This window comes from Betta splendens, chromosome 4 (genome assembly GCF_900634795.4).
Source record: "Betta splendens chromosome 4, fBetSpl5.4, whole genome shotgun sequence".
Lineage (NCBI taxonomy): Eukaryota > Metazoa > Chordata > Actinopteri > Anabantiformes > Osphronemidae > Betta > Betta splendens.
Window position 1 is genome coordinate 14,697,006 of NC_040884.2, and position 14,400 is coordinate 14,711,405.

Here is a 14,400-nt window from a genome sequence, read left to right on the forward strand (position 1 = left end):
ACCTTTACAGTCTGATTAAAGTAGGCCATTGCCTGGCAAGTGCAGAGGAGGAGGAGCAGGATGACTGTGTGTGTGTGTGTGTGTGTGTGTGTGTGTGTGTGTGTGTGTGTGTGTGTGTGTGTGTGTGTGTGTGTGTGTGTTGTGTGTGCATGCATGTGTGCATGTTTCCAGCCTCCCCCGGATCGAGGCCACACTTTTAAGGTCAGCAGAGTGCAGGGAAGTGCAGCGGGTTGCAGAATGTTGCCGGCACTTCTGAACCTCATGGACGTCGGTGGCAAGGTCACCGCAGGAGGCATAAATGGGAGCTGATGGCTGCGTTGCTCCGTGTCATCCGGCGTTCCCTCCAACGTCGCTGCTGGAGGATGGCACCGCGGAGCACAGCTGACGTGTTCATACACAAACACAGGCGTCCCGTTAGAAATGTGGTGGTGGCGACGTATAATTGATGGGTTTTTCACCAAACAGAACTCTTCATTCTGGCCTAAACACACATTCATGTCACTGGATATTTTTTATGAGTACATTTTTTTTCTGAATGCAGAGTCATAATAGAAATTCACAGTAGAGGCCAGACTGGTCCTGATGCTCAGCTCACCTTTTTTTCCTCTTCGTGAACACATTGTTTAACTGCAAATTATAACCATAAAAAAGCCTCTGATCCCCCATTCTGTTAAATTAATAGAATTAGGCAAAAAATGTAATGATAGCAATTAAGTCTTGAAAATGCAAATTTTATAGTCAAGGATGATTACCTCATTTATAGCATGTGCTGGAATGATGCCAGACGAAGGTAATTTAGATCCGGGTTGCTCACGGTTACATCATGATGAATATGAGACGAGCGGGGCCTCATCACGCACCTCCAGCCGCCCAACTCTCAATCAAACGGAGAGGCAAGGGTGGAGTCTGGGGGTTGTGGGGGGGGCGCTGTCAGGGACAACTGCTCTGCAGGAAGTAAGGGAATGCGTCAGGAGCAAAACGGACCGATGGCACGTGAGGATAGAAGTGGATGGAGAAGAACTCCACAGGGCGCGTCTGCGATGACCTCAAGCTTCTTCTTTGACTTTTAACAAACGGACACATTCGTTTGTCACGTTCAGGTGAAACGGGTTCAACGGAATCCCAGGATGACATTGCCCCGCTTCCCTCAGCGCGCCCCGTTAACCTCATAATGTTTTATTGCCCAGGATTAAAAATTCACATCAAAACCGCATGTCCAAATGACATTTAAAGTGTAACTGCGTTTGGCTGAGTAAAATACTCACATTAGTTAATTATTCGAGAAAGGCAGCGGTAACGGCATGAATCTTTTATGGAGGCCTGTTCTCTGACTGTTTTACATTCTGCTGCCCTTAAGTGGCGGGTTCTGAACCCGTGAGTTTAAAAAAAGGAAAGCAAGGAAACATTACTCCTGCTGAGAGTAAGAAATGATTATTGAGGTGAAATCATCATGTGGGCTGGATAAATCCCACCTATCAGTCATGTTCTCAAATATTACTTGATATCACCTCCGGGGAGGTTTAATAGTGCAAAAAGCACCAAGATAAAATGAGAGGAATAGCACAAGAATGCCTCTTGTTTCTTTTAAAACTGGAAAGCCATTTAACTAACGTTTCACCCAGGTCTGGCTATTACACATTCTATTGACACACATAGCACCCGGGTTGGACTCTTTCTCAACCCAATCCATCAGTCACACAGATTGTCCCCTGGTAGGCAGAGGCCTGCAACGTTAATGGAAGTGGGGTGATGCTGGGAGCGTAGAGCCTGGAGATGCCTGGATGATCCCTCAGGCCATGGCTGCAACAGGATGAAATAGACTATTACAGCGGAGTTGTAAAGCCCCACACGCTCCACGCACTATCATAATAGAATATTGATTCTATCAGATGCCAGGCCCCGGCCTGTCCCCGCAATGAAGAAAAGAGCACTAAAGGTCATTGTGTAAAAGAACAGAGAGGGCTGGGGAGGAGGGCGAGAGACAGGAGAGCACAGAGGTGGTGAAGAACGAGTGGACAGGAAGGCGAGAACGGACCTCTGCTGCTGCAATGGAGCATTTCTGGCTGTGGTGGGAACAGAAACGCATTATATCGCTGCTGAAACAATCCTCCTTCAATTAAACTCCCTCTCTCTTTTAAATCCTTTTTTTTTTTTTTTTTTTTGCCCAGCCGTGCGGCATCCGTCGCCGTGCGCAGCCATAAGTAACAATTCCAACCATGAATTGTTGATCAAGACATTTGGGAAAAGCGCCAAAGGAAAAGGATGACAAATAAGTGCCCACCACGCGAACAGCAGAACAAATTACACCACAAGCAGGAGACGTTTATGCTTGATTGGAGCAATTTAATGTTTTCTTGCAAAAAAAAAAAGGAAAGCTCACAAATCCCGGGAGGACAGTTAAGGAAATGACTTTTTAATCATCCAAGGAGCCGCTGCGCCTGTCTCTCCTGATAGCCCCATATTGAAGACTTAGAGCCATTAGGAAAACGAGATCAATGGTTGAGGCCACTGCTAGCAACAGTTGGACAACTTACGGGGGTTCAGTCAGTGGAGTGGAAACTGAACTGAAGGACTGGGTAGAGCTCTGATGGTTCCGCTTTGTGGCGTTACCTGCTTCTGGGTCTTGAAGTTCCTCCAGATGTTCACATGATGATGTCATCTGCTCCTGCTCAGTGATGATGCCACCCGGAGGAGTTTGAAGGCTCAACATAGTGAGATGTTAATGCAGCGGAGAGGTGGGAGGTTCAATGGCCTTTACGTTGTTACGTTGTCTTAATTGTGGCTATAAATGATTTTAAAGGAGGATGAAACTTTACTTCTAACAAACAACATTCACCCTCGCAGCCTGTCGGCAGCCATGGCGCTCCGGAGCCCAGTCAGGGGAGGCCTGTGCTTAACAACGCCACTGATACATTCACAGCACATTAGGAAATTGACTAATATCTGCTGTGACATTACGGCCTGTACAAACTTCATGATGAATTCTGTTTTTCCAGGGCCGCTGGAAAATATATTCATGAAATTTCAATGTCCGATGAAACAAGTCATCTTTTAACCAGAGCTTGACTGTGACACTCCATTCCTCATTCCCATTCCAGGAAAGGCTTTGTTTTAGTCAAATAAACCTCCATTTGTCTTGTTGCGTTTCTTTGTTTTTGTCAATTCACACACAGGCCCCGGTAATTGAACAGCGGTTGTTGTCGGGCTCCCCGGCAAATGAAACTGCCATTGCAGCATCAGAATTTGCGGCATCAATTTGATGAGTCTTGTATATACTCCCATAGTCAAAGTAATGCGATATTGATTGGCTGCACTGATATACTGTCCTCCCCTGCGCCGCCGTGATTATTGGCTTTTGACAAATTCCAGCACAATCTTTTATCCGCCCGCGTTGACTCTGCCGGGCCGGAGCACCGGTGCCCGGGCTCCACTCTTTGAGGTGGCATTGTGTATGTTTGTAACACGCTCTGACGATAAAAGAATATCTGTTCATTGCTAAACAACAGTATGAACACAATTCGATCTAATCAATCTGCATCAACTCAATTTGCATTTAAAAGACATGCAGTGTTATATACCGGGCCTCACACTCTCTCCCTCACTCTCTCTCTCTCTCGCCGTCACACACACACATACACATGCGCACCTTTAAGTTATTATGCTTCATAGTGTTGTGAGGCATTGTGGATGGTAGGTCTAAAAACTAATACATTATTTAAATCCAAATCATTCGCTGTCCATGTTATAGATGACAACAATGCAGCCTCTCTCTCTCTTTGTTTTCACACACACACACACACACACACACACACACACACACACACACACACACACACACACACACACACACACACACACACACTTGATCCTTTATGTTCCACTCTCTGCCCCCCCCCCCCCGTCCAATGTCCAGAGCAATCATATGGATGGAGTGATGGTCGGAGCATTAGGTGCAGCGATAAGGTTTGATAGATGAAAGGACATAATGATGGATAGATGGATGGATTTCATATGTAAAGAAACAAAGGAAGATGAATGATGGTATGTGATGTGGTGGTGGCGGTGGAAACTGAGGGAGAGGAGGAGGTTGTGGAGGAAGGACGGGAAGGCAGTAGGCCTCAACGCCAGGCCAGTCTGTATTGATTAGTGCGTGTAATAAAGAAAGTGAGACACTAGGCCCCAGAGAGGACATGGTTCACTTGGTGTCTGCTGTAACAAGGAGCCTGTGAGTGTGTGAGAGTGTGCATTCGAGATCTAAAGCCGCTAAATATGCCGATGCATGCATTTTACATACAGAGATGCCGATGGGTGTCTGCAGGAATGAATAAATGAACAAGTATGCGTGTTTGTGTGTGCGCTGTAGGCATGAAAACACCTCACACACACGCACGCACACACTACAACAGGAGCCTGCTCATGGAAAAATCAATATGCTGGTGATAGAAATATGTTGAAATGCTCTGTAGGTGAGAGATTGATCTGAGCTCCACAGAGGGTCCGACCAAAACCAAATAATGGTTAAGGGCCAGCGACCTCCAGATCTGCACAAGAAAACAATAATTATACGCAGCGAGTATGCCTGGACTAAGCATAAAGGCCACGGTCAATGAAGGCTAAATGTTAGTGCTGCAACAACGCTGGCTCAGCATTAAGAGAAACTAGGCTTTCCACTGTAATAAGTTACCCCCCCCCCAGGATCAGCAACACCACAAAGGTTCAATCTAGTTTGTTTCTCTCATCCGCTGTTTGACTCCGGTGCTATAAAAGTGAGGTTAGTTGTGTGGTTGGGATGCGGTGGCTCCCCGGCCCATCGTGCATGATGTGAATCTCATCCCAGACGTCGATGCGCTGCCTTGGCATCACCAGCTCTGTCCTGGCAGGTGCAATAACGGGTAGCATGAGGGGATTTATTGCTCTGGTCCAACGGTCACATAGCCTCGACGCCCAACATCAGCCGGCCTGAGATTAATTTCAATATGTGACGGCGAATAATATTTAAAAACGCCCAAGTCAAAAGTTTTGATAATACTAAGGGAGAAATATGCCAACATATAAATTGGTTTTAGTTTCCCAAGGCGAGATGGGACAACAGAACATCCACCCTCGCTAGTCTATCGTCAGCACAGCCACTTTTGAGTGATTAGTCTCCTACAGGAACCAACAGCTGTATGTGCAAATCATGCATATAAATCAATTACCGGGGCGCTATGTACTTTAAATGCACCCATTAATTAAGCAATGTCAGACACAATGAACCGTGAAGTTCATTACATTTTTAGCATTCAAACCCAGGATTATTTGAAGAGTGCGCGAGAGCGAGGGAGACAGGGTTTACCTAATGATGAGCCCCGGTGGAGGTTTGCACGAAGGCTGGAGACGAGCGGCATCAGCAGCCTGGGAAACAGGAGCGGCTCGATCAGAGGGGAAGACGAGGAGCAGCCGCCGCGACTCGAAGACGAGCTCGCGTTCCAGTCAGAGGAGCGAAACACGCTTCTGACAGAGATAAGGCAAACAATTCATCCATCGAATGCGTCTTAACATAAGTACAGTAACTACTAAAAGTACCATCATCAGGTGTTTCGTCTACGGATGTGCCTGTTTTTCCGGGCGTGTCCATCATCCCGATGTTTGCTTCCACTTGCTCGAACATGACAGAAGAGGGTGAGTGTGTGTGTGTGTGCGTGGGGGGGGGGGGGGGGGGGGGGGGGGGGGGGGGGGGTGCTGGGCCCAGCTGCCTGGCATTAGGCAATGACCTCTGCATAATGAAAGATGGCGACAACATTCTCCACTCACAAGGTTCCACACTGTGACAAGATTTGCATATTCATATATTTTCCCTTCAACCCCCCCCCCCCCGCCCCTCTCCCTCTGTTATTTGGTGCAAATTATGTTTTTTTCCTGTGAGCAGGACATCTGCCTCCATGACACCGCTCTGGAAGACGCGAGATAAATAAATATGGGCGCAGAGAGGCACATGATCCATCCAGATGCCACCGAAATATGGCGCGCTGTTGACATCGGCGTGCGCCCCGTAAGACACGCGTGTGCGGGGTTGTTTTCCGCGGCTTAAGCACCAGGAAATCACGTTCGGGGTCAGCGGAGAGGAAGAATACAGCTCGGGCGGGAAACCTGGCGCAGGTCTGGGAGCCCAGCTGGTTCACGCATTGTTTTTACACCACTGTGGCACAAATGGGGCTTTAACACTGGTGTGGCAGGTTGCACACGGTTGTGACCAACTATGAGTCACGTCACACAGGGACGGAACCAGAAAACGTGCTAGTGATGCGTTTGTGCTATGGTTTTGAGCAGGTGAGCAGAACTACGATACTACGTATCGCACAGTGGAAACAAAAAAGGAGACAGAGCTTTTGAACAAATTAAGTTTTGATCCTCCTGGAAAAAAACTTGTTCAAACGCTCCATAACGCGCCTTCAGACGTCCTTGATGTTCATTATATGTTTTCCATGATCAAACAAGTATCGGAACAACAGGCCCCTTCGCTCTCTGCGAGACACAATTACATTCCGAGATCAAACACGGTGCCGCGAATGAAATTAGGCGAACGGGAAACCGCGTTGAAATGTACATAGTTGTTCATCAAAAGAGCTGCTGCCGTGTTCCTCTTGCAAATAATCAGAAAAGGTTTGAAAAGGAATGAAACAGAAAACAAATAAATGTAGGAATGCGAGGCACTTTTATTTGGCCGGACGACTTTAATTCAATAGAATCGGGCCGAGCCGCACCCGGCAACCGCGCCTGAAGAGGCGCCCAACTCAAGGCGCCGCATAACTATCACCAAAGCGCTTCTGAACACAAACTGCTTTGTGTGGAAACCTCCAGCACGGGGCTACATAAATATAAAATTAGGTAAAGACTTATTTTTTCTTTTTATGTTGTGCTTCTCGCTCTCGCCAGCAACGTGCCCAGGTTGGCTTCGCTCTGAGCAGACGCGGGCGCCGACTTCAAAAAAGTTGCAGCTCCCTTATGATAGCTCTGCAAAAAGCTTCGCTTTTAACTTAAATCAGCAAATGTGTGGAGCAGAGACCTGGCGGCGTGTTCCTCTCACCCAGAAATACTCGCTCCCAGGGATCGATTTGAAATTTAAATCGCGGTGAAACGGTGTTTGTCATTAACAATCAAATATTTGAACCTTGAAATACCTTTGTCCCCCCCACCCCCGTGCATCTGCACCCGCCGCCCCCAGGAAATGACTGCACAGGGCATTGTTTTGATGATGATGAATCGAAAAAAGGGTTGCGAAGCTCCCACAAAGCATCGCATTAGAGAGCGAAAGCAGGAGAGGAAGCAAAGGCTGCTCATCAGAATTTATAGATTTATGGAATAGTTCCATGGACAAGCAAACAGCACCAACACAAAGAAGGAGGGACATAGATCAACGGCAGGAGAGAGAGAGAGAGAGAGAGAGAGGAGCTTTCTGTTGTTTCTCAGAGCCTCTGCTTAATATTCATTAGTGGGCTGATTGAATTGGGGGGTGTAGCGCTGTCACTGTTAATGGAGTGATCTCTAATTGGAGCGTATTAGCTGTATAGGTTCTGGCCAGCGTCAAAGGCAGACGGAAGGGCAGGAAGCGAAGCGTGAGTCCGTCACAACCGGAACCAGACAGAATCAACGAATGGCTGATGAGCATCTGTCAATCAATGAGTTACCGTCTAAATAAGCACACAGTTAAGTATTTTGCATCAGTACAAATATATTATGTTTGTTGCATAGACTTTAAGGCCAGACATTGATCTGTGTGTGTGTGTGTGTGTGTGTGTGTGTGTGTGTGTGTGTGTGTGTGTGTGTGTGTGTGTGTGTGTGTGTGTGTGTGTGAGAAGCTGAAAGGCTTTGTGTGTCGACTCGCGACGTGCTCCGAGCCCGAGGCCTCAGCTACACGCTGCTTTAGAGGCCGAACTGAGGCGCGGCCCCGCTAACGGCGAGCGTGAACGCCTGATGTCGCCGTCCGACGAGAACCAGAACTTGATCCGTAACGACTGCCCATAAAGGAGAATCATCATCAATGACAATGACAGGTTATTAAGATTGGATTTGGGGGGGAGGCGGGGGCCTGCTGTGGCTTTAATATGATAGGTTAGCTATCTATTAAACCTTTAAAGCCTGGCCCTCAGTGACATCAGCCCCCATCCTCATCTCCCCGTGCCCTGCGCCAGAGACACATGCTAATAAGCTCACAACCTTTAATTAAGCAATATGTGTAAGTAGGCAGCCATTACGGCCTGATTTGTGAGCCATTTCATTACGCTGAGCACTGGCTAGCAGACACATATTCAGTACAAATCAAGCTGGCCTGAATATCGTCCCGCTTAATGTGGGGCCAATATTGATATTTTATCACTTGCGTTCTGATTAGTGACTTTTAGAATCTTCATTTTTCACGGTGTCGAGGCGGCGCCGGACACTTTACAAGCCGCATTCATCACAAGTGCCGCTGCACATTGTTCATTTCCAGCAGTTTGTCACATATGCTTGATGCGTATTAAGCATAGCCACATATTTTACAGCTGTGTTTTCCGTACTGCCCTTGTTTGCTCTAACATTTACTTTTCTGACAAGACTTTTTTTTTCCAGTACAAAAACAAGCAGGGGAATATTAAAATGAATTATTAATTATTATTAAAGTTTTTGTTTATTCCTCCTAACATTTATTACAATGACTTCTTACCTCTGGACTTAAACAAGTCCAGATAAAAGTACACAGTTCATCCTATTTGCCCATAAACAAAGGCCTGAAATCCACGATAAATTGTTTTATGTTGTCATCTCAAAGTAAAACACAAAACAGACACAAGCTTATCTTATAAAATAAAATGCCACATGTAAGCTCAGTAAATACCATCGTCTCATGACCAACAGAAAAGTTTGGCACGTTTGAAGTGCGACTCAGGTACAGGACAGTACATGTGACCTCACTGACGTGAGTCTTGAAGCCAAACAGACGGCTGATGGGACACTTACATTATCTAAAGGCTGGGCTGCCTTTGTCTCTAATGTCATTGGTTGAGGTCTTGCAGTGCAAAGCTGGAGCCACACCCACTTCCTCCCAATGGCTCAACGCGATGAGACCCTAAGGGAACGAGACACCTTGTGAAACTGTAAATTCTGCTGCTAAGCAAACGGCGGCGCTTAAAGGTTGGCACAAGAGGGTCACGCGCTTTGGAGGAGGCGTGCGGTCAGATCGTGAGAAACAGAGGTTGGGTCGACACTCACGCCCGAAGAGCTTCTTCCTTTTGCGTAGCTGATGTGGAGGCCTCGCACCTTCCTCCTCCTCCTCTCTCTGATTGGAGGATCTCTGTCCTGTCATCATCATGTCCACCCCCTCCATGTCGCCAATCACCTTAAAAACACGCGCACACACACACACACACACACACACACACACACACACACACACACACACACACACACACACACACACACACACACACACACACACGTGCATGAACAGAATTGTAACAATAGACGAACAGCACAACAGAGACGGAGCCGACTGTTTCAGCAGACCCCTGGGACATCTGTCTCAAACATCTCAAAGTGCAGGTTGAACTTGGATGAGAATGACTGAGACTGGCAGGAGAGCTGCGATTTTCCTCGGGGCCTGTGAGCCGTGTTGTCATGCACAGTCTCTACCTCCGTCCCGGTGCTTAGAGTGAACTTTGAGGAGAAGCAGAAATGGAGACTTTATATGACACATTACCTCTCGTCCCAGAGGGGGAAAAGCTCTCACAACTCCGAGTTGGCCTACTTATGGGCCGAGATAGGAAACACAAGTAGAGTCTCGCTGGTGGAAGCGGTGATGCAACGATAATACGTAAAGAACATCAAAACATTCTACTGTGTCATTTAAATAAAGAAAAACATGATAGTTGAGTCAAAATTACACTTGTATTCTTTCTGCACATCTTTACCTCCTTTCTTCATAACAGCACTTGCTTTAAAGTTGCAAATTACACAGATAGAGCAGCAATTAAGGAAAACTGAAAAACTGTGCCACAGAGTGTTTCTTTATCTAAAACCAGTATAAACTTGCCAGATAATTACACGCGGTGTACTTTGGAGAAGTTCTCCTGCTAAAGCAGATATGGCTGCCAGGGAGGCATTAATCTCCTCCTGCTACATACTGTACCAGCCAAGGACGTGCCCCTCTCTCTCTCTCTCTCGTCTCCCTCTCTCTCCCTCTATCCCCGTCTCAGACAGCACGTGGAGACGCGCTTGCTTCCTGTCCAAATCATATTCATATTTCTGAGGGGCCGCCGGTGACCTCACGGCAAATGAAGCGCGGTTCCTCGGCTCCGCGGTGGCAATCAAACGTGCGGCGGAGTAATTACAAAAGAGGGGCAGCAGGGAGAATCGACGGCGTTTGTCAATTAATGTTGCTGCGAGGCGTTTCCTCCGAAAGGTTAACTTCTTCGTATTCTTCCGTGCGCTGGGATTAGGTTAATATTGGTCACCGTCGTGTGCAGGTGGACAGTGGGTTGAGTCACGGAGAAATGGAACACACCTTCTTAATGTCCCTTATAAAAAAGAGCAATGTGTCCACTTGTGCGTTATCATTAACTTTCTTATCGCCATCATCATATTTATTAGCTTTATCACTGTTATAAAAATCTACAAGGGGAATATCGTCTCCTAATTAAACAAACCATGCATAATATAACACATTCATCCCTGCTGAGGTTCGGATAATACAATAAAATACAGTAAAAAACTTGCTCTGTGAAGAAACTGCATACCTTGTGTTTCTCCACACAGTTAAGCGCATCCAAAAAAAAAAAAAAAAACTAAAGGGGAGAGAACGAAAAAAGGCAGAGCTGAAATTGCAGAAAAAAAAGTGTTTTTATTTATACAAGTCGCTGGAGATGCTCATCATCAGCGCTTTTTCCGAGCCATAAATAATTTGAGGAGAGAGGTAATATTCAAGCTGGCAGAGCCTTAGTTGTGCATCTTTAATGGAAGTTTTACAGAAGCTGAGCCAGTTCTTGCATATGCCGCCGCCTCCCATATGGAGCGCGAGGAGACAAAAGGAGCACAGTTGGTTTGTCCTATCTTTTATAAGTCCATCGACACTTAAGTGCTAGCCCCGGAGAAAACGCGACACGGGGGGACATAAACCCACTGTGGTTTTAGGAGTGAAGATAATGACTTTTCCTGCATTAATTTCTTCATCAGCCATCTTGTTTCTCCAGACAGAGTGGTTATGAGGCCCTCTCTGAAGGTCCTAGGTTATATAGATACATTTCCCTGCATAATTTCAGCCCTAGCAGTTGTTGTCGGCGCTGCATTTTGCCGGTCGGCAGCTGGGCAACATCTGTTTATAGGTAATGAGCGTTGGGAAAGCTACACCTCGCTTTACCTTTAATGGCTTTTATTGGAGCGCACTGATGGGGCTGGAGCTTTAACTTTTCTCTATTGTTGGGATTCAGCTAGAAGATTTTGTCAACATGGTCACTATTACAGACAGGCGCCTTGGGCAACAGAGGGAATGAGGACATGGGATGTATCATTAATATTAACTTCCTCAAACAGAGATCACTATGAGAAAAGATATAAGGATATTTATTTTTACTACAAATCCACAATGATGGAACACAGAAAGAAAAGCAGCTACTTCAATAATGGCTGAATAAACGTAAATACGTAAATATTTAGTTTCTCATGACTCTTGCTTCAGCTTCTCACTCTCCGGCAAATCAAACAGGACACACCTCGCTGTTCTGTTTCTTCCAAACAGTGTCTAACAGTGTCTATACCTCAGGGCAGCGCATTCAGGAATAGCTTTTTAGGGTGTTCGTTTAGACAAATTTCCAAAGTAATGTTCGGGTATTATGCAAAGCCGCTGGCCCCCGGAGCAGCGGTCATGTTAGTCTAAGGGAGGAGCGAGTCCTCCGGGGCGATGGCACCGAGGACACTGCCTGAGAGAACACAGCTCCTTAAAGCAAAGGAGCCATCCGTCAATATTTCCTCAGCAAATGGAAACAGGCTTCTTAAGTACCGGATTTAGTCTTTTAAGCTAACTGGGACGGAGAACCGAGTTATTACACAGTCAAATTAGGTGAAATGGTTTTAGCTTCGAATGTCATCTTGAAATAAAACGGCTATTTCAATACAATATATCAAACATATGTCATGATACTAACAATGACAAAACAATACAAATGTTGTCTATCGCCTGTATATACTGCATATACCTTGGCATATTAGGGTAAACAGACTAACATAACAGGATTCATGTTTCTTTGCCTGTACATAATACTGTAGCCAACCACATAACCATAAACACTATTATTTGGATAAGTGGATAAAGTCAATACAGAAAAAACCTATTACATTAGCTAAATATATCTCTGTGAGCTTTTACCTTGGCTGTTGTGTCTCATAGCGGTGCCTTTGTTCCACTTTATACTATTTTTCTTATCTATTTAATTCTCCTAGCTTTGCCTGCATGTGTGTTATTTCTCTCAGAGGAGTTGTCACCTTACATCTCAAGGCCAGTTTGTACACAGCACCGTGTCGCACCGTGTATGTAGCTGCCAGAAATGTATAACGCGCTAATAAAATCAGCTCAAGTGTTCTCCCGTGCGCAGGGGAATGCCTCTCAGTGATTCCTGCCGTAAGATCTCGCTCTATACATAAAGCCAGTCTCATATATTCGGGGTAGGATTAATTTTGAATATGTAAAGTGCGGGCACACGCTGCAAGGCGAAGGGGAATGGCGCGGCGTTCTCACGGCGCCGCGGCGCCGGTGTTGTCGCTGCGCGCTACCACCGGGTGAAAGACGGGGCCATGGCCGTCTCTGACTGGAGGCCCCTGCCTGTTAAGTTGGAAGGAACAGGCAACCACCAAGGGACACGGTGTGTGAGAAAAGAGAGAGGGGAGAGATGGAGTGTGCATGCGTTACCCAAGGACAGTAACGCCTGTCTTTTCATTTAAAGGTGTCCTCGCTGCAGTTTAAAGAATGGTCAGGTTCTTTCCAGCAGAAATGTCACTTATTAATTCTGTCTCTGTCTATAAGTGATGTTTGTGGGTATTTTTGGGTTATGGGTGTAGCAAACATACATGTGTACTTTTTCTCTGTAGGAGGTTAAGATCCGTTTGTGTGTGTGTGTGTGTGTGTGTGTGTGTGTGTGTGTGTGTGTGTGTGTGTGTGTGTGTGTGTGTGTGTGTGTGTGTGTGTGTGTTTGTGTGTGTGTGTGTGTGTGTGTGTGTGTGTGTGTGTGTGTGTGGCTATATACAGATCTCCCCAGATGTCTCATTTGCTATGCACAGGTCTAGAGGCTACACACACACACACACACGCGCACGCACGCACACATGCACACACGCACTCACGCACGCACACACACGCATGCACAGACAGTGTGACACCAGTAATAAATATATCATGCTGTGTGTTTACTCACATAAGCTCGCCATCACTCAAATTATGACGGAGAACCATTAGAACGCAACAAAGCCTCAGAGCTAATTGTTAACGCGTATGACTCCCTCTTTCTTCACTCCTGTGACACCCAAGCTTCAAAATATTAATTTTGTTGAGGAGATCCAGGTCGCTTTTGGGTAAATGACAGAATGATGGAGGGAGGGATTCTTGTTGCTGCAGCGGTTGTCACAAAGCAATACGTTTCATTAGGAGACAACCTGTGAATCCGTCTGTTTCTGACCTGCCTGTCTTGCAAGATGTCGTCTTGTCTCGGGATGACAAGGCATCAGAGAAGTTGCAGTAATTACATGTGAGGACACAGAGTTAAATAGATCAAGTTATGCACTGTATTAAAACAAACACTTGTTACTTCAATAGAACTTTTGATTTTCTTTCCTAAAATGTTCACTATTTAATCCAGAGTAGATCACGTTTTGTTTTCAAAGAAGATGAAATGATGGAGATTGTGAAGGTCAAAGGTCAAGGTTACTGTAACACTATTTTCCACTTGGACTCTTTATGAGATTATGTGTGGTAGTTATGTCACTGTGCGGTGACATAAATTACATTTTTTAGCATAATAGTATTTAAAACAATAACTACTTGATTCACAGTATGTTGACCACACGTTGAAAAGGTCGATGGACTACCTCGACAATAGCCCCATCCGGTTGTCGGAGGAAGTGCCTGTATCTTTGCTTCAACCCGCTCAGGTGCAAGGTGTAGACGGCCACGTGTGTGCTGGTCTCGCCCCGTGGCAGGCGTCCAGCCTCTCTTGCAGGGTCTTCGATGGCTTCTGCAGAACCAGGCTGGCTTCCTTCTGCAGCCCAGATATAGTCATGAACTGTCACCTACAGAAATAAAAAAAGAAGGTAGACAGTCACGCAAGTCTGCAAACATCCTGGATGTTTCAGTAATCTCTAGCACAGCCTTGTCGGTGGCATCGCGTGTGACTGTGTGCT

At 46.1% G+C, this 14,400-nt stretch overlaps 1 protein-coding gene across 9 annotated transcripts in view; it reads right to left on the bottom strand.

The window, feature by feature from the left end:
* The window catches only part of ofcc1 (orofacial cleft 1 candidate 1), a 76,103-nt gene that overhangs the window by 173 nt on the left and 61,530 nt on the right, over positions 1-14,400 (bottom strand). For 5 of the 9 annotated variants that reach the window (XM_029149004.3, XM_029149003.3, XM_029149001.3 and 2 more), the window contains 3 exons: positions 14,089-14,289; positions 9,229-9,355; positions 8,621-9,085 (listed from right to left, as the gene is read on the bottom strand). In XM_029149004.3, the coding sequence (XP_029004837.1) occupies positions 9,012-9,085; positions 9,229-9,355; positions 14,089-14,289 (402 nt within the window). In that variant the 3' untranslated portion in view covers positions 8,621-9,011. Of the gene's footprint in view, positions 382-752; positions 946-8,620; positions 9,086-9,228; positions 9,356-13,679; positions 13,703-14,088; positions 14,290-14,400 lie in introns of those variants that run through there. The other 4 variants (XR_008694569.1, XM_029149009.3, XM_055508423.1 and 1 more) reach the window with 4 other exon arrangements.